The sequence below is a fragment of the Vanellus vanellus genome, assembly GCF_965231255.1.
Source record: "Vanellus vanellus genome assembly, chromosome: 8".
In the NCBI taxonomy this organism is placed as follows: Eukaryota; Metazoa; Chordata; class Aves; order Charadriiformes; family Charadriidae; genus Vanellus; species Vanellus vanellus.
This window is the reverse complement of record NC_138913.1, coordinates 4,717,837-4,743,067: the sequence shown is the minus strand read 5'-3', so window position 1 is coordinate 4,743,067 and position 25,231 is coordinate 4,717,837. Positions and strand designations below refer to the sequence as shown.

Genomic DNA, 25,231 nt, shown 5'->3' with positions numbered 1-25,231 from the left:
GGGGACCTATATACGCTATGTATGGAAGGGAATGAACATACTGGGGGGGGAGAAAAGAGAATAAAACCCTCCAACTTCTTTTAAATTTTCTAATACTTCAGAAACTAGGAATTTTTACGGAGCACTCAGCCATTGCATGGTAAGATATTTACCGTGGGTTGTATTTCTTCCTGAGATTAGCCCAGGTTCCCAGGGACAGAGGCAGGTGCCTGGGTTCGATCTCCTCGGCTGAGACCTGCTGCTGGTCCTCACAGGGTCTTCAAACGCAGGGGAGCTGGAGCTCAGCGGGGCCAAGGGGGGGGGGGGTTCCCCGAGGCTGCTGCTTCTGGCATCTCGCATTTATCCAGAACAAGTCCTTTGTCATCTTAACTGGTGATTTGACTGGGTCAGATCAAGAATCCACAACAAAAGATTTCTGGGTGTGAGGTAAAAACCGAAGAAGTAGAAATGAGGCATGACAGAGGTTCCTAAAAATACAAAAAGATATATGGAAAGGAATATTTTCCCTTCCCACGTTAGGGAAAAAGCAAAGCTTTAATTTTGACTCCAAAAGGCACGTGCATTCTCACACTCACTGTCTTTCAGTGGAATCACCTCTGAGCCATGAAAATAAACGTGGAAATCCTAGTGAGGAATAAAAATAGGTCAATTTTTAGGAAACTTAACCTTATTTCTCCACCTTCACTTTTAGGTTTTGAGTTCTTAGAAGTGACTCATCATCTTTCCAGGCTCCATATGTATTGTTATATTCAGAAGCAGTAATGGAAACATCTTTTTAGCAATCTATTTGGAAATAGCGCATCATGGAAAAAATCAGTAACTAGAGACTCACATTTGGCAGCCATCTCTCTCTTTCTGGCTTGCAAGCTGACAAGCTGCCATTGAGTTTCAGAGTTGAAACCAGGAGTATTTGATTCCGTCATCTTTTGAAAATAGGTCTGGGATACAAATTGTTTAGGTTGTCTTAATAGTATTACAAATATTGCAAAATTACAAGAAGATGTCTTGTTACTTCCCATATGCACAGCAAATGCAATTCCATCCATGCAGATTTTGTTCTCTGCAACAGATGAGTCAAACTATTATTTTCAAACGTGAGATGAGAACAACTATTAAGGAAACATCCAAATATTGTAGGAGTAATTGAATGAAACATAAAACTAAAAGCTGAAACTATAATGCAAAGGTTTGCCTTGAATATACCACTGGCGGTGCCTTATGGAGAAGGATAAGCTCTAATATGATTGTCAAAGGCTGTGGGATCAAAACCCCCAGCGATAACACACAGCACCGGGACCACGCGGGGTGAACTCCCTGTGCGCGCAGGGGGAGGCAGGGACACACAAACACGCACCCACAGGCACAAGAAAAGAAATGTCTTTGAGGTGAGTTTTTTTGTAGAGCTCTCCTGCCTTTGGCTGAGCCTGAAAAAGACCAGAGGGAAATGTCTCAGATGTGGTTTTTCTGTTCTTGCAAGAGAGAGAGGGAGAAGAGCCTGTAATGGACCTGGACATGGTTCCCTGTTGTGCCCAGGACCTGGCAGAGAGCCTACACGGATCTCTTTTGGGGAAAGGAGAGGAATGCAGAGATACAACTCTTCCAAGAGTTGAAACAAAATCATGGTGTGATTGCTTCCTCAAATTTGGGAGTGGGAATAAGAAGCCTGGATGGAAATAATTTAGCTTTTGATGGAAAGCACACAAGTAAGGAAGATGGGAAAACAAGAGAGGGAAACGCTAACTGATGCAAGAGTCTAGGTGAACAGGGAAAGACATAAAGAAAAGGGAAAGAACAAAAAGAGGTGGAAAGAGAAGAGAAGAAAGTGTTTGAGAGACTTGCTAACCGTTTTTGGGGGGGGGGGTTGAAAGGGTTCGTGTACAGTTAAATGAAGGAAGTGCATGCATGGACTCATTATGAGTTATGCATAAGGCAGGTGCACATATAAGAGCAATACACTTCAGAGATAACCGAGGATTAGGGATTACTTTCCCTATATCATAACTTTCGCAGGCACGTAAACACATGGTTGCAAAAGTCACTGTGAAATTCTAATTACTGTTCACCCACCGCTAATCCTCTTTTTAGGGCCACTCTTCTTCCATGCTGCTTTTCTGCAGCGTAGTCCTCGTTTCATCATCAAAAGGCAGAAAATGAAGTTTAAAAGGTCCGCAAACCCCATTTTTCCAGGTGGTTCTGGAACACTAATCTGAAGTCCCACTGAGAAATTCCACGTGAGGAACGGAAACCTTTCGGTACACATTTTAATTTACTCCCTAGCGTAAGAGGTTGGCTTGTTTCAGGAAAGTGGCAAAGGGGAGAAAAGAGGAAATGAGGAGCAGCAGAGGTTACCTTACACCACATTTTCGAAGGTAGCTCAATATGGTGTTTAATTTTTTTTCAATCAGCTGCAAGAGAAGCCGGTTTGTGGCTAAATGTAGCCAGGGATTTAGTCACAGGTTTGGTGAGGTTCTGTCCCCACAAATCTAGAAGCTGCATAAGTAGACATCAGACATTTCGTGCTCACAGTTAGCGATGTTACACAATTACGTGCCGGTGCAGATGTAAAATCAAAAGCTGCCATCATCTGCTTTCCCAGACATCTCTGGCCACCATCTGTGTTCTCTTCCTTTCCTTGAGGGAACATAAGACAACTTCCTAATTTCAGACAATACAAACTCTAAAGAGCCTTGCCTCAAATTTACACCAGAGAGATCCTTTGTCTACTGGAGCTGCTGTTCAAATACTGTGATTTTTATTTTAACTAATGAAGTTTTAAATATCCGCTTCCCATGAACGTTACTGACCATGGTTTTCTCAAGGAGTAGCCTCCAAGTGAATTTTCTCTATAACTGGAAATACTTAGAGGTTTACGCAGTTGTTTTTTCCTAGCCATTAAGTAGTCTGCATACTAGAATTTCCATAAAAGTCCACCCAATTTTGAAAGAGAACTTTGAATAGGCTCAGATACCCTCCCTTCTTTACACACTATTTCATCTTGAGAGCGTGCCTTTCATGACTCGCAGTCCAAATGTTTATATTTGGAGATCTCCCTCTTGGGATCAGATTCGCAGAATGATAACACGCTGGGACATAATTTGAATGTGTTTATTGCAGACAGATACGTGATCTCCACTTGTAGATGTCCAACCTACATTGAATTTAAAACAGAGATAAGAAAATAACCATAATTTTTTGAATGTCATTTGGGGGTTTATGAACACTGTAGCTTCTCATTTACATTTCCTACTGTGAAGTATCAGTGGGTCTGTTTCAGATCAAGCAATACCACATATACATGCTACTGAAAAGTACCTAATGGTTTCATTTATAGGACTGCTCAATTTGGCCTGGATTACACGATAGCTGAAGTTTGTGACTCATGCTCTTCCTACCACTCGCAGAAATAAAAGTGTTGCTGTAGTGGAAAATATCAAGAAAACGCTACAGTGATGAAGTCCATCAGGACACGCTCAATCTAGATGTTTTTATTTGGTGCAGGGCTGTGTGGAGCACCCACCTTGAAAAGGGTTCATGATTAGGGCAATTACAATTGAAAACCAAATCTCAAATATTATATCCTAGTATACTATCTACTACACAGTCTGTTGAAAATTTTGTGTCTAGGGATAAGGAAAGCATTGAATCCATTTATCTAGCAATTTCGGAGCGTCTGGGATGAACTCTATTAATGGGAGATAAAGCAAGAGATGGAAACAGCAATCATATGTACGAGTAAAGTATTTACTCTTTCTCACAACCAACTAGGCTGACAAATTTTACCAAAGTCCCTGGGAATTTAAAACACAGTATTAATAGTGCCATGGCAATAAAAGCATTTTTCTCTCCCTTTACACACTCTCTTTGGGTTTGTCCCAGGGAGCAGTCCTGGTTAGGATACTATGCAAGTTTATGGTTTTCCAGGACATGAGAAGAAGTGATGCTGTAGAGGAGATCTGCCAGTTTCAGAGGATGAGTAAAAGAGGAAATGCCACGTGTCTTCCTGTCTACTTATTGTTTTACTTACCCTCTATGGAAGTTAGTTCTTCCTCAAGGTCTCATTAGGGTTCAGCACCTTTTACCATTTCCAAATAACCCTCTTCAACCTAAACAAGTAAGATTAAAAACTACAGATTCATTTGATTTCTTGCTGCAGCCAAGAATGTAAAAAAAATAACAGCTTTGAAAAGTGGTCCTTGAAAGCTAAAATGGATACCATATGAAAGGGCGTAAGGATCTTACAAAATACTTTACAGGAACATTGAAAAAATAAAAAAATAATTAAAAAAAAAGGACAAAGATTTCCTTTAGAATAAACAAGGAGTAAGCCATAATGAGCCATAGTTTTGCCTGCATGTTTGTTCGAAAGTGACGTGAAAACAAACGGTGAATATTCACACCAGAACCTGGAGTCCTGGAGAAGGTGTGAAATCACCATTGTGAATTCTGTCTTGGAGGCGAGAAGCTTCTTTTGTAAATAGCTCCAGCTATTTCTCTTATTGGGACCTGATCTGAAGCTTTTGAAGTCAATCAATCTGTTCCATTCATTTGAATTTGGATCAGCCACTAACCACTAAGTGGGTTCACTTCAAAAAGTGCTGGACTGGTCCTTAAACACCATGCAAAATAACACGTCAGATGCAAGGCAAGTTAAGCAGAAGGAATAAGATCCATTTGAACTTTCTTTCTGCTTTATCACAATACAAAATATAAATGTGTAAATGACTACAACTATATGATGTAGGTATATCAGACACTTGTCACACTCAGCTTAGCGTGACTGCGAGTATCACACTGCTTGAGTGGTAAGTATTTCTTAAAACACAGGATAAAACATAGTTTTGGTGGTTTGAAGTCATCCCCACATTAATGTCAAAATTTCATCCCTTTCCCTGAACTGAATTTAACTTCAAATCTTTTGTCTTCTTGAAGTCATACCATTAGGTTAAAGATCTTTTGCTGGTTTTGGTTTTGAGTGGTTCCCCCCCCCCCCCTTTCCTCTTGCCAATCGCTCTTCTTACCTTGGCAGCCTCCAGCGTTGCGGGCTCTTTCCGTTCTCAGAGCTTGCTTTCTTTTCTTTGGCCAGAAATAATGCTCTGAGATGAGAAAGCCACAAGATTCAGCGTGGTCGTCTTTACGCTCTCTTCAAAACTGAGCAGAACATGCAAGTATTTGGGATGTACCACCTGAGATACTGAGGGATCTCCGAGTTTCAGGGGCTTAGGATCGTAGTACAGACTGGCTGGGAGGAGAGGAGACACAGGACTGATAGTCCTCACTCGGAGAGACCCAGAGGATATTTGGACAACGTTGCTCTCATTTAAATCAATGAGGATCTTCGTTATTGATTAGAGCTAAATTTAGAGGAACGCCTAGTAATGTTTAACTTTGCCAGTTACTCGGGAAAGGACATTTTAACTCACTTTCAAGTTCCTAGTGCTGGCGACTCTCAGACAGCACGGTGGGACTGCCGTTCCGGATCTCGTACGATAATCATATCTCATCATACACTATAAAACGGTGGAGTTTGGGGCAGGGGTGCCTGAAATAGCACCAAGCTTTGCTGGAACATTTTCGCTGAGGAGGAGACCTACGTGCAGAAGCGCCAGCGTGGGCCCGGGAGGTCAGAGATCCACAGGCAGGGTCTGAAAGGCTCATTAGCTCTGGCTCGGCTGACCTGGCTCGTTATTACTCCTGATACCAGAGCAGACTCCGAGCCAGGAGCCAGGGATTTGAGGCACTGAGCTCCTAAATGCATTGCAAGCGTGCCCAAAGAGCTAAGGCAGAACATCCTGGATCTAAATTTCTCAAATGCTATATTATTTATAGCCAATACCTTAAGACCTACCTTGTCAATCCCTTATATATAGCAGGAATTCGCAAATAAGTACCAAGACACGAACAAGCAAGAATAATTTCAACTTGATGGGTGATTCATGACGCTCTTCGGAGCGGATCGCAATAAGATCAAAAAAGGAGCAACAGCTCGTTGCTTCATTTCCTGAAACTGATATCAGTTGCAATAGTGCATACCACGATAATTTATAGTTTAAGACATTTAAACACACAACTGCTGTCACCAAGCTGGAATCTGGAAGGAATATCCTGAGCTTTATTTAGCCTGTGAAGGTGTAAGAAAGCCTAGACCCAAATTCTTCTCCAGTTTCTGTCAGTTAAAAAGCGTGCCAGCTGGATCCTACGGGTTTCTTCAAGGATCAGCAGAAGAAATAACATTTACCTACGATATAACTTGCAAAGCAGCTTCCTTTTGCCGTGGCTCAGGGGTACTTTATAGTCACCAGATTCCGAACTCATGTGTGTGATCTGTGAGAACTGAGCATGACAGAATATAATGAACTTCCCCATAAACAGCGGCTTAAAAATAAGTAATTGGAAGGATTCAAACCTGCCTCCTCTCTCAGACCTGTAGAACTCAATCACGTGAGCCCTTTTATTCATTACAGCGGGAATCTGAGTAAGGCTCAAAGATGACAGAACCATGACCAATCATTTTTGCATCTTATTAAGGAAGAAGTAAATGAGAAAGGTTTAATTACTACAAATTTTCCCAAACTGGTTACTATTTTCTCGCAAGAATTAAATACTATTAAATGAACCAATATTTTTAACCATGACTAATTTTAATTTATTTTCCCCCCCAAAGTTCCCCAGTTCTTCATAGTGCCACAGGAGCACAGGCCTGATACTTTGAGAATGCTGATGCCACGGGGCAGCGAGGAAGCTTAGCGTATGAAACGGATAATCCTGGATGCTTTCCCATCACCCGGTATCGCACAGGCTGACAATACTCGTGTCTGAATTGTCACCTTTCGGCATGGTGGTTTTTAGAGCTTGGTTATTATAAATGGCACCACTCACCCTATTCAGCTAATAGATTAGATAGCCGCTGTCTTTCCCATTAGTCTGAGAGGTTAAAGACCCTAAGAGAATATTTTGAAATAAAATATTAAGTGTGGCAGTGCATTTGTACAGAGGGTCCATCAGTTCAATAGATAGGATTGTTAGTGATTAGCTGATATTAAGGAATACTCTGAAGAGCTGCCTCAATTAAATAAAAACTAGCAAGGTAACTTGTTATGTGGTATCATGCATAAAGAGCACCAACTGGTAGTGACATTAAAAGTAACATACGTACTTGTGAAGTGATAACATGTCAGCTTTCCAATTAACTTATTTAGGGGTGGCACTTCCCCTTGCTGGTCATTCCAAATGGGCCAATTCAGAAACTTTGGATAATGGACAGAAAATTGCCCCTGTCGTTTTTTGCATTTGCAGTTTCCAATAACAAAAATCCTCAAAGTGTACAATTTAATGTAAAATATTTTGGCATAATGCAAAGATTTTATCCAGGGAGTCCATCAAATCATTTTAGTAGGAAATAGATGATTAACTGACTTGGGAAAACATTCTAGATAACTGAATTTAAAAAAATCTAAGAATAAATTCATTATACTGAATCATACATAGGTGGACCCAATTGATGGTGATATTGAATTAAATGTAATCTATATGCTCACACAGTGAGAGCCATTCAGATTTATACAGGCCTCAGTCTCCAAATGGAAAGCTGATACAGTAATTAGAGCTTCTGGAGCTGGTTTTACAGTTGTTAATTTTTTTTATAAGTGTTTCAGGTATTTCTCCATCCTTTCCTTTGTTAACTTTTCTAAGGAAAGTTTCCAGAGCAGGTTCATTGTCTTTATTCCAACAGCTAGGACTGCTCCTCAGGTTAAGGACTTTGACTCTTCAACCCCATGGCCCTCTCCAGTGCCTACTTAACAGTGAGTCATCTGAAACTAATAGCCTGGTATGAAGAAACCGGCATTAAGCCAAAATGTTTGAGGGTTTGAGAAGATTCAACCAGCAGTTAACAATAAAATCTGCCCTTCTTTTTAATAGGACTGGTCTGGAAAGTATCTGTTAAGCTCCCAGTCGTACCATCCAAGCAAAGCCTTGCACAAACATGCGCTGTGGCTATATCACCATCCCCGTGGCAACCACGCCACTGCCCAAAATTGATATTAACTTGGCAGTTGTTGTGTTGTGGTGAGGAAATGAACATAAGTATAAATATCATGCATTGTGGCCTTTAGAAATTATGTGAGACATCGGGATACTTTTCCCGGACTAATGCCGCAAATGCTTCCCGGCCCTCTGTGACGCGCGGCGCTCCGGAGGGCTGAGGCAGCACAGGCGTGCCTGGGGCTCTCCGTCAGCTCCCCTGATAATTGGAGTTCCCTTCTGTCCAAGTGGAGGCCAGGGAAAGCAAAAAAATGTTTTCTTCCAGATTAGGGGAGGAAAAAAAAGATTTACCCATTTGGATCGGATAAATAAATATATTTTGATTGGGTGTGTTGTTTAGTGCCAGCAGGATTAATGGTGTTGACATCACATGACCACTAATAAAGCAATTGTAAAACTGAGAGAATTTTTTTTTTTTTTAAGATACAAACCTTGTGGCCTTTCCTCAAAGCATACGCTATCCCCATTGTGACTCCTCCAAAGTCAAGGGGACGGCTCGCTGGTGGAGGCATCAGCAGGAGGGGCTCCGGCTCCGGACGTGCTGCAGAAAGAATCATAGAATCATAGAATTGTCTAGGTTGGAAGAGACCCTTGGGATCATCGAGTCCAACCATCTACCCTACTCTACAAAGTTCTCCCCTACACCATATCCCCCAACACCACATCTAAACGTCTCTTAAACACATCCAGGGATGGGGACTCAACCACCTCCCTGAGCAGTCTATTCCAATGCCCGACCACTCTTGCTGTGAAAAATTCTTTCCTAATGTTCAGTCTAAATCTACCCTGGTGGAGCTTGAAGCCATTCCCTCTTGTTCTGTCATTAATTACCTGTGAGAAGAGACCAGCACCAACCTCTCTACAGTGTCCTTTCAAATAGTTGTAGAGAGTGATGAGGTCTCCCCTCAGCCTCCTCCTCCTCAAACTAAACAGTCCCATCTCCTTCAACCACTCTTCATAGGATTTGTTTGCTAGAAGCAAAGAAAAAAGAAGCACAAAAGGCTGGCATAGCCCATCCCTTGGAGGAGGAAAGGGTTGGAGGCCAGAGCTTTGATGAGAACCCATCACATGATGATGTCATCCAGGAGCCCTTATCATCCTATCATTTTTTAAATCCCCTGGTACCTTCATTAAAGCAAGCAGGCATGTTTTCTTGTGGTGCAGTGACAGCTTGGTCTATGGTACCGGTTGTGAGTTTGGCATCTTTGTAAACCACATAACTCTGCTTCCAGCCCCTGACTCGCCAAGCGCAACTGCTGATACCGTAGTCCAGTTGATGTCTTCTCATCCTTTTGTTCATTTTTCCTGAACCTTGGATTTCTCTGCCCTGTGCTACCTTACTGCCTTTCACCTGGCAGAGAAAAATGCGTATAGGAGACAACACAGCCAAAATTCACAATACCACCGAAAAAGCAGTTCATTATGTATTTCTACAAGCACAAAGACATTATTAATTACATTCACTCCTATCAGGTTTTATACCTGCTGCACAAGTGTTCGCAGGGCTGGGAACCATGCTGTGCCACTGGTAGCCTTCACGTGGCAGCTCTGAAGCCACCCTGGGTACGATCACACGAGCTTCAGCATCTCCGTTTGCAGTATAGACACACGCAGAATGGCCCCTCACCCCCAGAGCTACCCCTGGAGCGAAACATTTACAGTATTCTTCTTATTTGATGCCGAGCTGACTATTTCCATAATTCTTAAAGGCTTCGTAATACACCTGCAGAAAATGTGCAAGAGACGGGGTTATTGTTGCTGTTGCATTTGCTCTAAGGCCATTCCCCATCCCGCTTATCTCGTGCCCATGGTAACACACTGTAAAACGCCATCCCATGAAAAACAGCTGATTGCCAGCACTGCCCGAGAGCTCCAAGGAATCACGAGAGAGAACAAAAATGATTGACTTTCACCCTCTCCTCCCTTCAAACCAGCTGTTTAAAAGAAAAAGGGGGGTAAATTGAAAATGAGCATCAGCGGTTACAACCCTGGTGAAGTCAATAAAGGCGGAAGAGGTCTCCATCTGATTTCAATTGGTGCTGCACCAGGGGACCAGAGGGTGCAGCGGCATTATCATAACTCTTCATTAATCTCAGTGCAAAACCCATTCAGCTAACGAGACCCGTGCCAGCAGAAAGCCCGTCTGGCGATAACCCGCAGAAGGCGCCAAGGAAGAAATTGCCTTACCGAGCGTCTGGTGGGGTTGGTGCCACGCTGAGGAGACCGGGAGGGAGCCAGGCTGGGCACGGAGAGGCCTCCTTCCCGCGGCCCCGCGCAACGGGGGGAACGGGAAGTCCTCCGCAGGGTGAGCTGTAGGCAAAGGAGCTTGGTGGGCAACCCTCAGAGCAGGCCGGAGGGAAGCCAGCGGCAACTGAAGAGACAATTAAGAGTAATAACACACTGCTCAGGTGAAATTAGTGTACGCTACTTCTCAGGGAGCAATAGCTCTGTGATCAGCTTCAGCCAGGCAGAACAAATGTTTGTCTGTCTGGAGGAAGGGTCTACCGGGGACTGGAGGTAAAATTGTGTTTCAGCCTGTGGGTGCCTTGGTGGGTTTGGGTTGGTATAACTCATCTGTGTTAGGCAGTTAAAATGATGTGGGTTTTGGTTTTCTTTCCCTCTAGAGAAACACACAATGTGTTAACCTGATCCATTTACAAATAGAGCAGCTAAGTAGGAACACAGTGAAATCTTGGGACAATCTAAGCTGGCATGTGGTGGTACGGTTACTGTTTACAACACTCATTAGGAAGGTAAATGATGCCTAAAACTGTTTTCAAGAGACTTATCAGAGAAATGTTGTCTTTGTGGGTTATATCAAAATATAACTTAACATCGCAAAAGAACCTCTCTGTTAAACAGTGAAACCACAGCAGAGTGAAAGCTATTCAGAGCTCCGTCACAAAAATGAAGTGAGTGTTTTACAGGTACTTTATATCACAAATGATTTAATAAAACAACCTTAGATGATTAATTACATTTTCACGTGTATGATAAGCCATCTGTAGAAGTAATGCTATGTGAATATGAATAAATACACGGTGCGCTAGTATTGTATTTCAGGCTATATTGATCATATTAATGGGAATGGTAACATATGCATGTTTATTATGATTAACAGAACCATGTTCAGGTTGTTACGTTTTCCATCTGAACCAAATTAACTTTCTCTTTCTAAAGTTGTTGAAGATAAACATTAAATATACAGAAATGATCAGTGAATAAGCTCCTCTAGAACTTTCTTCACTCCTATGTCAAATCTGTTATACTTACTATAAATGAGTCTTGAGAATTAAGTGTTATTGACAGTTATGGACATACAATACCCAAAGGGGGAAGAACCTGATCTTAGTAACAGTGAGCAATACCAAGCGACTTCCACTCAGCCCAGGGTTAAAAAAGGCTCATGAACTTCAATGAGAGCACATATATGTGTAAAGGTAGAACACGAGAGCAGCTTTACTGGAGATTGAGCCCACAAAGACACTCTGTTTTTCAAGTTAATGAGAAAGTAAATCTGGTGGCCTTAAAGGTATATCTTAACAAAATAATTAACTATAAACGAGCTGCTGTACCGCTATCAGAGTGTAGAGAGTCTCCAGCCCATAACTTCAGGGCATATGCAAAGAAGAAAAAAATAGCTGAAATAATGAAACGAATTCTGTTTACATTAAAGTTTAAACACAGGTGGTTTGGTTTGGGTTTTTTTTTTCCTCTCTTGCAGGTCTTCTCTGGGAGCAATTCAAATAAATATATTTCTTAATTGTTGTAAGACTTGTTCCTGCAAACATTAAAAAGTTTGTAGAAAAGGAGCAGGCTTCTTTCTAAAATATTCAGTGAAGAAGCTCACATCTTTGGGGGTTGGAACTAGATGATCTTCAAGGTCCCTTCCAATCTAAACCATTCTATGATTCTCCAAACAAAATGAAAGTCTTCCCTGACTAGAGCTTATAGATATGGACAGAGGTCTAAGAAAAGTGACTAGTGCTTGACGAGCAAGATGCCCAAGGCAGAGGTCCATGCTGAAGATGCGTGACCCAAGCCCTTTCAGGACACACCTTCAGGCAGGGAAACCTGGAATGTACTGAAGAAGAGATGATTGAGCGGTACCAGAAGATGAAAGAGCAGAAGTTTGAGGAATTGATAAAGATGATAGGATGGAGGTTGCCATGGAAATTTTGACCTTTGTTTCAATAGAAGCAAGTTCCTGTAATCTATCAGCAAAGATTGTCCATCCAAACACAGACGGACAGAGACAAGGTTGTGCAGTGTATTGGATTCCTTTCTGTTCAGTAAGGATATTCTCACAATACTTTCAATTTTCTACATGAGTATTACTAAACTTTGAGGTTAGTGCAAAGAACAGGGAATTTTACAGCTTATTCTGGGCACTGCAATTCTCATCATGAAGTTATTAGCAAGAGGGAATGAACAGTAATTGTGATAGAACAACGAGGTCATGATTATAACTTGTTCTTACCAGCGAAAAATTATACTCCTGTGATCCGTCTGTTTTGCTGTAACTGGGAGCTCCTTTTTAACTCGGGAAATTTTCAATAATGGAGATAAGAAGGAAATTACCGGACATTTCTTTGAACAGAAAGCTTCCTAGAAATTCGGAGAGAAAGTCATAATCAGCAGGTTCACGTATTTCAAAGTGCTGTGTTCATCTGACAGTTCTTTCAATCTTTTCTAGTAAAATACATCTGTAGCCGTTGTGTAATCCCCCCACACCTGTAAATTGTAATGTGGAATGTCATGATTTATTTCATAGCATAAAAGCTGTTAAATGAATACTGACAGCACCATTAGCGTTCTGATCTTGAACTGAAGTGCAAGTCAGCTCTGCTTAAGTCGTCATTCTCATGAGCCACAAATAAATGTGCAGTTAAAAAGGGTGCCATAGGTTAATCAGAGCTGAATTAGTAAAGAAAAATTAGTAAAGAAGTGAGCAATTCAGGAAATGACATGTTGAATCTCTTACTCCAACATCATTTCTGTAAGCAGCCAATGGCAAAGACTCCAGAATACTAAAACATGGGCCAAAAACTTGATTCATTCTGAACGAACTAAGAGATATCGATATTATTTCAGCAGCTGAACCTTGTGCTCTGACGGCTCCCGTCTGCACCCGGTACCTCGTTCCCACTCTTGGCAAGCAGAACTCAAGTGGGCCCCACACACCCTGGACTCCTCTCTGACCGCTGCCTTCCGGGAAGAGTCCTGGAGAAAAGTAAAATAGAGATAACCAAATTAACTTAGCTAACAATGCTCTTAATTCATCCCAACCAGAATCACCAACTACTGTTGTTCTGCCCTAAACCCAAGATTCCTTGATACCAACCTCTAGAAAAGGAGCCCTCCTGCTTGCACTGCAGTAAGATGCTTAATTTGTATTTTTAACCTCTTTTGCGCTAACATAGGTTCATACTTTAAACAGTTACAAATCACCTTCTTTTCCTGAAGATCATATTCTATCACATTCGTTCCATATGCGATGCTCCCCATTTCTTTTTCTACACACTCAAACCAATTACTTTTTCTCTAGTCGTGTCGATACTACATATTGTCCTTTTTGGAGGGGAAAAGAATGGATGTCTGTCCCTAGAACCTCATGAATTCTGTTGCATTACAAATATTTATCACAACTATTTTAATACTGACAGCTGTGATCCTTTAACCTGCAGAGCCTGTTCGATAAAGAGCCAAGCGCTTGGTACCTCATCCTGGTTTCCAAAAGATTTAAGATTGCTCAAGTTTGGCACACCACTGATGGGGCTCAGCCTACTTCAAGGAGGAACTATTCCTTCTTAATGAGGAATAATTGTTTTCTTTCCCAATACAGCCCTCATTCAAAGTTTAGACATTATTTGTACTTTCATTTTTATTTGACCTATTTAGTCCAATCTATTTGTCTGTCTGAAGGAATCAGCAAGATTCAAACTAAAACAAACTTCTGAACTTCTCAAACTGGTTTGTTTGTTAAGTCACCCATAATAATTTACAGCTTCTGTGAGAATCACCAAATTCAACAAGTGTAGTTTGTGTATGGTCATTCATTAACTTTTTCCCTTAGGTGAACACAGAAAACTCCAAAAAGGGAATATAAATAATTATTTTTTTTTTTAATGAAGTTAGATAAAATTTACTTTCTTCTGCACCCCCCCTCCGCGTTGCTTACAAAAATATACTCCAGTGATTCCAAACTAAAACTTAAAGCTAAAGTAACTGCTAAATAAAAAAGAAATAGTGCTTTATTGATGCACTGAGGTAAATCCTCATTCCAAATGAAATGTTTCTTTTCTCATTTAGAACTCCAAATGGGACGGTGATTAATGGAACAAGATGGCCAGTCTTCACCAGTACTGAACAAAAATATTTGACATTAAGTACCAACACTTCAGAGATACTGACAAAATTACGTGCTCAGCAGTGTCGATTCTGGAAGGTTTTTTTCCCCAAAGTCCTGGAAATGACAGGTAAAAGTGGTTTTATAGATGCTTTTGTTTAAACTTTTATACAAGGATCGTTTCCTTGATATTAGCGTGAGTTTATTAGCTTGAGTTTAAATATTTGCGTCCCTATTTGTAACTGAATTTCCATGAGATGCTCAGATGTTGGACACCACCGTCTGTGCGGTGGTGAGGGTACACCCCACATTGCACCTTGTGCTCTAGGACAGATCCTGGGGACAGACCAAGGCTTGGGACTTGTGCAGAGTGGAACTTCTCTGCCCCAAAATTGAGATGTAGCCACAAGGTGAGACATTTTAGAGCGCTGCAAATCTCTGTTCTCGAGCTAATCCCCCCGTGAGGGTCAGCACTGCCTGGCTCTGGGTTCCTGGGGTACTGGAGAGAGCAGGGAAGACATCGCTGAAGAGGGAGCTTGCACTGGGATTTCCTGGAGGCTTCAGATGTTCTGTACGAACTTCAAGTACCCAAGGTGCCTTGTGGGGTGTTCTATTGGGATTATATTATCTGTTATTTATGGGACTGTACTATTACACAGCTAATCCTCAGAGGATATTAAGTGTGTTACGGCTGCCAAAAGGGGATTCTGTTCTGCATCTCACATGAGAGCACCTCGTGTGTTATTTCTAGAGCATCACTCGTTGACAATAACCAAAAGTCTTCAAGACTTGCCTACGCAAAATAGAAATGATTTGTGCCTGACTGTGTATACATTGAGTTTATGAAATTTCACTACCCAGAAGAATGTAACAGGCTGTTTGAATCTTTAAAGTCAGTTGAACACAAAGGACTCAGATTTTCTTTAGAAGCCCTATGCCACTGTTTCTGCAAAGCCCACCAAACAGACCAAGCCTCTGTGCTTCTGGACTTCGAAAGGAATTGATGTTATAAAATGATTTTGCAGCTCTGGAACTGCATTCTGCAGTTTAACTGGGGGGGGGGGGGGGGGGGGGGAGGGGGGGGGGGGAAAAGTCTCATTTCAAAAATAAGATACACTTTTAAAATGTTAATTAGGAATTTAAAAGCTTTCTGTAAGATTCAGTTTGAATGTTAGTTTTAAAAATATGTAAACTTTCATGGTGCACAGATGATTCTTTCTGATATAATTTATTCCTTCCTCATTTGAGCCTATAACTGTATTATGGCTCAACTTTTATCCCCTCTCAATTCAATAGATGTTTTTCAATTAAATCAAGAGAAGCAAAATCAGTAGGTAAAATGAATAATTTATATAGCATACTCTGTGATTTTAAAAATCACAGTATACCAAATTACGGATGGATTTTAAGAGGGTTTCTCAAATTCTGACAAGCCCTTTATGCCGAGCCAGGAGAACTGAACTATTTTACATATTTCTTTAACCTGGCTGTGAACCCTTGCAGAGTAATGTGCATCTTACGAACGGACTGTGCATAACCAAATGCTCTGTGACAGAGCAGAAGAGAGCACATCACCAGACATAGTTCAACACGTCTTGGCAGGACAGCAGGAGTTGCTCTGCCTGGTCCTGTGGCTCGAGGGATGACGAAGCAACACCCTGGATCCGCCAGGAGACATAAATACATCGCTTTGCCGTATTCAGTAATTTACAATATTAATTTACATAATTTAATTAAAAGAAATTCCTGAGCATACTCTTAGCAAAAAGGAAAGAGTCATCGTGGCTCGATCTTAATATAGAAATGAGACACGGATATGGTCATGAAGCTCTTCTGCTTTGTCATGTTTCTACATCTATCGGTCCTTGAAATATTGTAATAGAAATATGATGGTTTTGTATTTACGTTCCCTATACAATCTTACACAATTCTGACAAAGAAACCTTTAATATTCTGCTTACAAACCTGACATAATACCTTATATTGCAATAATTCTTTTCTCTGAAATATTATTTTGCATATTCTATCTCCTTTTATGCCCAAAGGAGAGTGCGTGCCATAAATACATGTATTTTCTGAGGGTCTATCCTTTCTATTACTTCTTCCCTTGAAATATTCTTAGAAAAAGACGCTTGCTTTAACATGATATAAGATGACAAAGAAAAAGAAGTAAGGGAATTTTATGTTACCATTATTGCAAGTTATAGTTCAAGCAGGGTTCAGATAGACACAGTGGAATTATATCAGGTAGAACCTGAAGAGAACAATCAAACCAACTTACTTTGTAGAAATTGCAAGGGGATTTCTCACTGTGCCAAGTGGTCAGAATTTGACATGGATGTGCTTGGTAACAAACCACTTACCGATCCACTCCTGGCACAAGCCTTGCGACCCCCTTGGGGTCTTCTCGGCAGGTAACGGCCGGCTCCAGATGTGTTCAGCATCTGAGCAAGCCTGTTCCCATGGCAGGCTGGGTAAGCCAAGTTCCCTGAGGAGAGAGGAAAATTTTTAGTCCCTGCCATCTTTAAGGTTAACTATTTTCCATGTTCTTCAAGCAATCAAATCAGATGTGTTCCAAAAAAATTGTTACCAATACGGATTGAGAAAACTAATCAGAAAAAAATACACCTTGCACACTAACACAACAGTAACAGCCATGTAAAAGTTACTGGCCTTTATAACTCGAGAGTACTTTGTATGATTTTGCAAGATTTCTCAATGTCTTCTCCTTCAATTTCAATATATAAAAGTATAATCGAAGACATGAGTCAAAACTTGTAGTTTTGTGTCCATCTTGATAATAATCACTGGATAGGTAAAGTGGAGCTAGACGTGCCTTATGTGGGCTCTCAATCCCACCTAGACGCGATTTCTACACAAATTTCAACCCTTTTGCAAAGGCACTGAGAATACCCTCCATTCCCAGTCACCCCAGGGCAAGCTGGGAGCGCTCAGCCTTTCCTTCCTGACCACTGGGACAATCACCAGAACTTTTTCTGATGACTGCTTCTAAAAGAAACACACCGGAGGGATAATAAATAGTAAGTGACTCTTCAGTAGCTTTTAGAGCAATCATAAGTTAATTATAAAAGCATCTATGCTAGATTCTGCCTCCTTAACACAATCTTTAATGCATCTAGAGCGCTAACTATTTATATAGAGAATCGTTTAGGCTGGATATGACCGTTTCCTTTTGATTATGGAAAGCTGCAGGCAGCCAAGCATTCCATCTATGGTTCCATTACTATTTTAATGTGCCTAATACGTATTTTTCTATTTTACTTGATATTGCTGCATCCATATATCGTCTATAGATAAATCAAACATCAAAGTAGCTAACCTATATACATTATGTTTTAAAACAAACCTAAAAAGGTTTTGAATGTGGAGGCAGAGAAAAGTTCAACCTCTTGACCAGTAAATAACAAAAATCATTGTATTTGCTACAATCCTTCAAACAGCATCTGGGTTCTATAGAGTTAAATACTCAGGGTAGTATTAATTAATAATATTAAAAATGTGACTAATTAGAAGATTCACCATCAGAATTAGTTTTCAGTTTCCACAGAGCTAGATGCTGCACTCATTATGCGTGCAGAAAAGGGAACTAGTCAAAAGTAACCTCAGCAATATAGCGACAAAGTAAGATTGGACTCAGTGCACCTACGGGCAATAAGCTATGTACCATAGCAATCTGATTTCTTTCTGAGTCTAGTACTTTGCATCCCAGGCCATAGGAGAGATAACAGCCCTTGCAATATTTCATCTCCCAGGAAGCTCTATTGACTTTTGGAAGAAGAAAATTAAAACCTAAAATTTAAAAAAAAATAAATTCCAAAGTCCTTAAAAATGCACATGAAAACAAATATATGTTGTGGTTAAATAAGCATTGATATTCAAAGTGTGTGATTAAAGAACATTGAATAGAGATACTGAAACATAGATACTATTTGTTTTCTCCTTTCTAAACATTTGTGTAGAAACTATCACCATGAGATTCTACAGCATAGATTAATTTGTGGCATTTATCATACTAATGAATCAAAAAGTTTGCAGGTACCCACATTTATGAGATACTGAGGACAGAAAAAATAATTCTAACTTGCCATCCCTTATTAATTATACTATATCTTAACAGCTACATGGCCTTTGTCCCAATCTTAATGTTAATACACAAAAAAAAATTTAAGATTAGCACTTTATTGGCACATCTAGCAGTTCAACTAATGATGGTGTGGAGATAAATTTAACTTTGCTATAATGCCATTAAAGTAAGGGCTGTACGTCTGTGTGGAAAGAGAAGAAATGCCAGCTGTCTGCACTGACACTGCCGAAGAATAAAAAAAAAAAAAAGAAAAGAAAAAACCCTTTTTTTTTTTGGTCCATTAAACTGGGACCTTTCTGAGCTCTGAGGTATGATTCATTGCCCACTGAAATCTCCTCTTTTCTCCTTGTAAACGTCACTGGGCTTTGCATTAGGCTAATTGGTATTACTCTAAAGTTTGGGATTGCCTAAATGACTACATATAGCAAAATAACCTCACTGTATTATTAGCTGACTTCCCTAGTTCTGCAGCACATTGTAGCGTCCCAGTGCTCTGAGCCGTAATTATCGGTCAAGCCGAATTCTCTAATCTTTTTTTTTTTTTGCCTTCTAGCTGTCAGCTCATCTAAGTCATGGGTGGTTGCTTCAAAGAGATTGATGATGTTGGTGATAATGGGATGCATTGACTTGTGACTTCAATTTGGATCTTATCACTGCAAAAAGCAAACAAATGGGAACCCGAGTTCTTATTTCAGTTATTCCCTTCCCCCTTTTGTCTTTTAGATTCATAATGGTGGCTACTCTGAATTGCTCGTTGTCTGCCTTCTCTAGCTGACTCACTTTACCGTGATCCTTACGAAACGCTGAAATGCCTCATTAATTTATACTCTAGAACCATGGCTTTTAATTGAAGGTGTGTGCGGTAGAGGTATTCCTGTCTCTAAAGTCTTTGGGCAGACTTCAAACACATCTAAACCTGAATAATTAAAGAAGGAACAGTAGTTTGGTTGGTTGTTTTGTTTTTTGTTTTTTTTTTTTTTCAATTCATAAGTGGAAGCTTTGCCTGCATAAATAAAACCGGATACCCATAATCAAGAATAAAACAAGAAATACGATTGAGGCATTTTTCTCCAAATAATACTAGTACTGGTTCATCCCTTAAATTACCAATCCATTTGACTTACATGGAAAATTTGGCTTTAGCAGAGACCCTGGCTACATCTTTCAATTGAGAAACATGCAAAGACGAGTCCTTAGAGTCAGGAAAGTAAAATGTTGTGCATGTCTTCTCCCCATAGTTCTGTGAGTCATAACTGCATAGCTTAGTAATCAAACCGTGGTTTTATTGTTACCAGCATTTACAAATCCTCTTTGAGTTAATGACAATTGAGCCTGCAGAAAGAATTTAAGCGTGATCTAAACTTTTCTTTGGTCTCTGATGTAACCAAGCTTATTTACATCTTTGAACGGAAGTAGAGGAGTGCGGTTAATTTTTTTTCAATGTTTTTTCTTATATTTCTTCTTCACAATTTCCCTTTTGACTAGAAGCAGAAGTACAGAACCTCCCCAAGAAAAAGTATCCTGGTTTTATTTCTGCTCTCACTGAAACCAAGAAGCAATGTAAATCTCATTTCAAAGTCTCATTAAATTGCCATCTGGATTTCCACACCAAAAAGGTTTGGAAATGTTGAGCTTAACTGCAGATAAGCAACCAAATTACTGGATGCTCCTCCAAACTAAGTCTCTGAATCTGTTAACTCTCTTTCCAGAATATTTTCTCTACTGATGTGTAAAACACAAAAGTATTTCATTTTCACATAACCAGTTAAACTTGCAGTGCTGGCAGATCATAAAAAAGGGGAAAAGGGTATATTTATGGAGGGAAAGGGCCTATGCTCTACTGCAGCAGAAGAACATAAAGTCAAAAGAGCATAAAGAAACCATGGAACTGTTATCTCATGAACACAATTACCAAATGTTTTTGGAAGCGAGCTATGTCAATATGGACACTGAGATAATTAGGTCCAGAATGAATAAAGGCATTCATAGATCATAAACGGTTTCTAAACTTTAAGAAAAAGTCTACAACTGATCCAAAATAATAAGCCACAGTATGCAACGCAGCCTACATAGGTTATCTTTCCTTTACTTGTATGGGTTGTTCCTGCGAGGTCACCGCACTTCTTCCTAGCGTTAATTACCTTTTGGGACTGGAGGAAACGATCCCTGTCCGTAAAATACTCTGGGAACCTTGTAAAGTGATATATTTTTATTACTCCTCTCATCCTCACCCTCTACTGTGATGCCTATAACAAATTTGGCAATAAATATCACCTTGGGATACAGGATTAGTTGGCAAATGCTTTCTAGGCTAGAACAAAAAAGCAAAGAAAAGATGGTTCCGTGTTGACACAGTGCACATTTTGCAGCATCCTCCTCCAAACCTGTACCCCTTACGCTTGCGGATTTATTCCATAGTAGGGTGAAATCCTGGCCATCCATTGAAATCCAGTGAAACTAATGGCAGTACTGTTGTTACCTTGAACAAAGCTGAGATTTCACTGTATCTTTACAAGCACCTCTCAGTTCGCATATCGCAGTCTCGTCGTCGGGGTATGTAGGTTTCACCATAGAGTATACTGAGCCAAAGCAATATTTTGGAGGATTTAAAAAATGAAAGGTGGCTTTAAAATGACTAATCTGATGGACAGAAGTATTATCCAAAAGCAAGAAGCCCATACATAAGTATATTTATTACCCTGCAGTATGCCAGAATGGTATTTTTGCGGTCCTGCCTTCCTGATAGAAAGATAAAGTGTTAATTGCTGAATTTTCAGTCATTCCAGGTTTAAGAAAAGAGGCAAAAGACCATCCTATAATGTATTTGGAACAAATGACATTGATAATCAAAATTATTTTTCAATTAGCATATAAAGAGATTCAAATTTAGATTAATGTAACCCATTTCATGTTTTACAGGAAATATTGATGAAGCAGAACGAGAGTGGAAAGCAGGATTCCATCGCTGGAACAATTACATGTCAGACTGGAAAAATCAATTTAATGATTACACTAGCAAGAAGGAGAGATGTGCAGGCTCTAATTAATATGTTTACCCTTTCCAGTATGTCCGTATTACTCTTCATCAGGCAAATATACAGGTAGCTTTCTAATACGCCTAGCATTAAATATGTTATGCAGATTAAAAAAATGTTTTGGATGTAATTTTGATTCCCCAGATCTTTCATTTATATTTTACCTCATATCTCAATAAACAATATAAGGCATCCGTACCCTTTGAAGCTTCACTGTGTTAAATAGGACTATAGAGATTAAAGTCTGAAGATTAATGATGTACGTATTACAAACACTAGCTGCTTAAAATCACACTTCAAAGAAATAATGTAATCTGTTATAGAAAAATGGATTTTTTTTTAATAGAAATAGCAGTGTTTTACAGTATTGCCATGCAAAACACAATTGGTTTTGATCTTTAACTGCAATGCCACCGCACTTAAACCTTTCTTCAGACATAATTTAATTGACATAAACATAAAGAGATAATAACTTTGCTGGACACACCAAATGATACTTGCTTGTTAGACCAAAAAGTTTTAAGACTGCCATTAAAGCCTGAATCATTGCTTCATTCTGGCCAAATCTGTAGGACAAACCATAGCAGGAGAGTGTTCAAACTATGCATTGAAAGCCTAAATCATCAGCACTCTGTGTGCACGTCCAATGGTGAAACAAGCCAGAAAAACTGATGCCTCTGCTTCTGTTATCTCATTTTTCAAGGAGTAAAGACCTACAGATTCACAAAATAGTAAACTCACACCTTTCCCAGCTCAGTCACCCACTGTCCTCAACTGGTAAAAGTCTTGGTGTGGAGGTAAGCTCCAATCATGATTGGGGATCTTATCAATACTTATGAACACTGAAAGGGAGGGTGCCGGGGGATGGGAACAGTCTTTATTCAGCGGTGCCCAGTGACAAGACAAGAGGGAACGGGCACAAATTTGACCATAGGAAGTTCCATCTTAACATGAGGAGGGACTTCGTTCCTCTGAGAGTGGCAGAGCACTGGCACCGCTGCCCAGAGAGGGGGGGGAGTCTCCCACTCCGGAGCCATTCCAAACCCGCCTGGAGTTGTCCTGTGCCACTGCTGGAGGTGCCTCTGCTCTGGCGGGGGGTGGGACTGGGGGAGCTCCAGAGGTCCCCTTCCCACCCTCACCAGTCTGGGATTCTGTGATTTTCTTTTTATTTTGTCATCCACTGAGTTGCCTCCTAGTCGAGGGACAGCCCCACATTTCCTGGAACAGGACAGACGAACCTGCAGAGGAGCATCGATCTGTGTGTCAGCAGGTTCAACAGAAATCAGCCATGAAAGCCCTGCTCAGCCAGCCGGATCTCAGCAGGAGAGCAGGACCTGGCCACAAAGCTCTTGCTCCTCTTGGGGAAGGATATCACTGCAGAAGGACATTGGGACCCTGGTGGGAAGGGTCCAGCTCTTTGACAAGGTCATGTGAGCTCTAGTTGCCATGCAAGTAGGCATCTCCTGGACCCCTTTCTACCTACTTGAGCTGAATCTATTAGAAGCTCCTAAAAAAAAAAACCCTTGGATAATTCTTCTTCTTACTTCTCTGCTTCTGGATGGGGTTGGAAGTTGTATGCCTGAATAACACCTTAATTGGCTGCTTTTCACTGGCCCAACTGGGAAGAATAAATGCCAAAAAAATTGGTAAACATAAGGAGTATGTAACAGCAACAACCTATCTCATAAATAAATTATCCTGAAGCTTTCTGTAAATGTAATAGCATTTCAGTGCATCTATTTTCTGTTCTAGCGATTGCGATCTCTTGCACAATTCCTTCTCGAACTGAGTAGAATGAAGAGATCTAGATAATGAACAGAGAGTATTCTCTTTCTGCAATCAGTTTGACCACACCAGATCCTTACAATGAAAGGATTTATTTTTGCAGAAAGGTCAAATTCTGCAAGAGATGATGGCTTATCATCTTTTCAGTTATTTTTAAGAGAATACCATTATTTCCTGACTGAATTATAGAACACCGCCTTTTGGCACAGTATTTTCAAAGACTACAATCAAACTTGTGCAATCAAAAAACCTGGTCACTTTTGAGCACGCTGATCAAAACTTGAAATTATCTGGGATTAAAAAGCCCTCTTTAAGCAGCACTTCATGTTTATACCACAGGTAATTAGCTTATTACATACATTAGCATAGTTACAGCTATTAATAGTTGCATGGAGAGCTGTGTCAGTCTACAGTGTATTGGGTGTTTATTGGATATTTCTCCTGCCAATGATGAGATACTGAAAAAAAAAAAAAAAAAGAAACCACAAAAGGATGAACTTTCTGTCCATCATTGAGCCAGTTCTGGCACTCCCTGTTTTCATAGAACCATAGAATGGTTTGGGTTGGAAAGGACCTTGAAGATCATCGAGTTCCAACCCCCCTGCCATAGTCAGGGACTCCCACCAGCCCAGGTTGCCCAAGGCCACGTCCAGCCTGGCCTTGAACACCTCCAGGGATGGGGCCTCACCACCCTCAGAGTAAAAAACTTCTTCCTAATGTTCAATCTGAACCTGCCCTCTTCCAGTTTAAAGCCATTCCCCCTCGTCCTATCGCTACATGCCCCAGTAAAAAGTTATTTATGTGTTGTGCTTTATAGATGTGTTGAGTGCCAATCTGCCCCAGTGAGCCTCGACAGCACCAGCGACACCTAAACAAGTTTCAAAGCAGCTTTTGTCTCTTTTGATATCCTCTTCTTAGATAGATAGCGAAATATATAGCTGTCTAATCAGCTTAATCAATGGGAAAAAAAAATAACTGAGCTAATTAAAATGCACAAATAACCTTTGGGAAGGGCAGGCTGCAAAGCAGTTTATAAAATATTTTGCTGGAAAGGTGTCCTTTGTATATATGTGCTGTGAGCTTGGCTGGATAAGGTCTATCTGAAGACTAATATCCTTTCCACAGTATGCATACCATGCCTGCAACGCTCTTAAGAAGGAATAAGGATGGACGGAAGAGGAAAGCAAAGCAGAATAAAATAAAGGTTAAACTACTTTTTGAAGTGTGGTTTTACTGATTTTCTTGGTGTGAAAAAATTGCTAGCTTTGTATTTTTTCTTATGCTGGGAAATATCTCCATTTATCATTCATTTGAAATCGGTATATCATGTAGTCATAATTCATATCCCGCACTTATGCAAAAATAGGATAGCCTTAAGTACTTGGATGTAAGTGGCTAAGGTAATGAAGAGTGAAAAAAGACCAGTCCCCATTGTGGGTAGTTTCAAACTAAAGGTCAAACATCTGCTGGAAATTGTTTGAGGATACTGTGTCATTGCTTAAAATGATGATTACATATTAGAGGGATATCTCACCCAGACCTCACTGAAGATGTAATGTTGTTAATTAATGTTTTCTTTTGATGCAAAAGAGGCAAGAAACCAAGATTTCTCTGTGAAACCAGAGAAAATGTGTTGATTCTGTCTTACCGTTCTTGATATCTGAAACAAGAATTTTGAATTTAGTCCCAGAGTTGCTGAAAGATTATAATAAAATGAACTGCAGTGCCAACAAAAATGTTGGCATTAAACCAGTCGTCATTAGGTTTATAAGCTAACAGCGCACTGATTAAATTACAGGCATTTCACACATATTTCAGAGATAGTCATAAGAGGACTGAAGTTAGAAATTTCCCAGAAAAACTCTGTTTAATTAAAACCACATTTTTTTTTGCATTTTAGATGTTTTGTCTGAAGGA

At 40.2% G+C, this 25,231-nt stretch overlaps 1 protein-coding gene across 1 annotated transcript in view; it reads left to right on the top strand.

Annotated features, from left to right (window-relative positions):
• The window catches only part of BCHE (butyrylcholinesterase), a gene marked incomplete at its 5' end in the record, with an annotated part of 29,329 nt that extends 7,769 nt beyond the window's left edge, over positions 1-21,560 (top strand). The window contains 2 exons of the mRNA XM_082487393.1: positions 14,353-14,519; positions 21,414-21,560. Coding sequence (XP_082343519.1) covers positions 14,353-14,519; positions 21,414-21,541 — 295 coding nt within the window. The 3' untranslated portion in view covers positions 21,542-21,560. The remainder of the gene's footprint in view (positions 1-14,352; positions 14,520-21,413) is intronic.
• Positions 21,561-25,231: the final 3,671 nt, after the last annotated feature.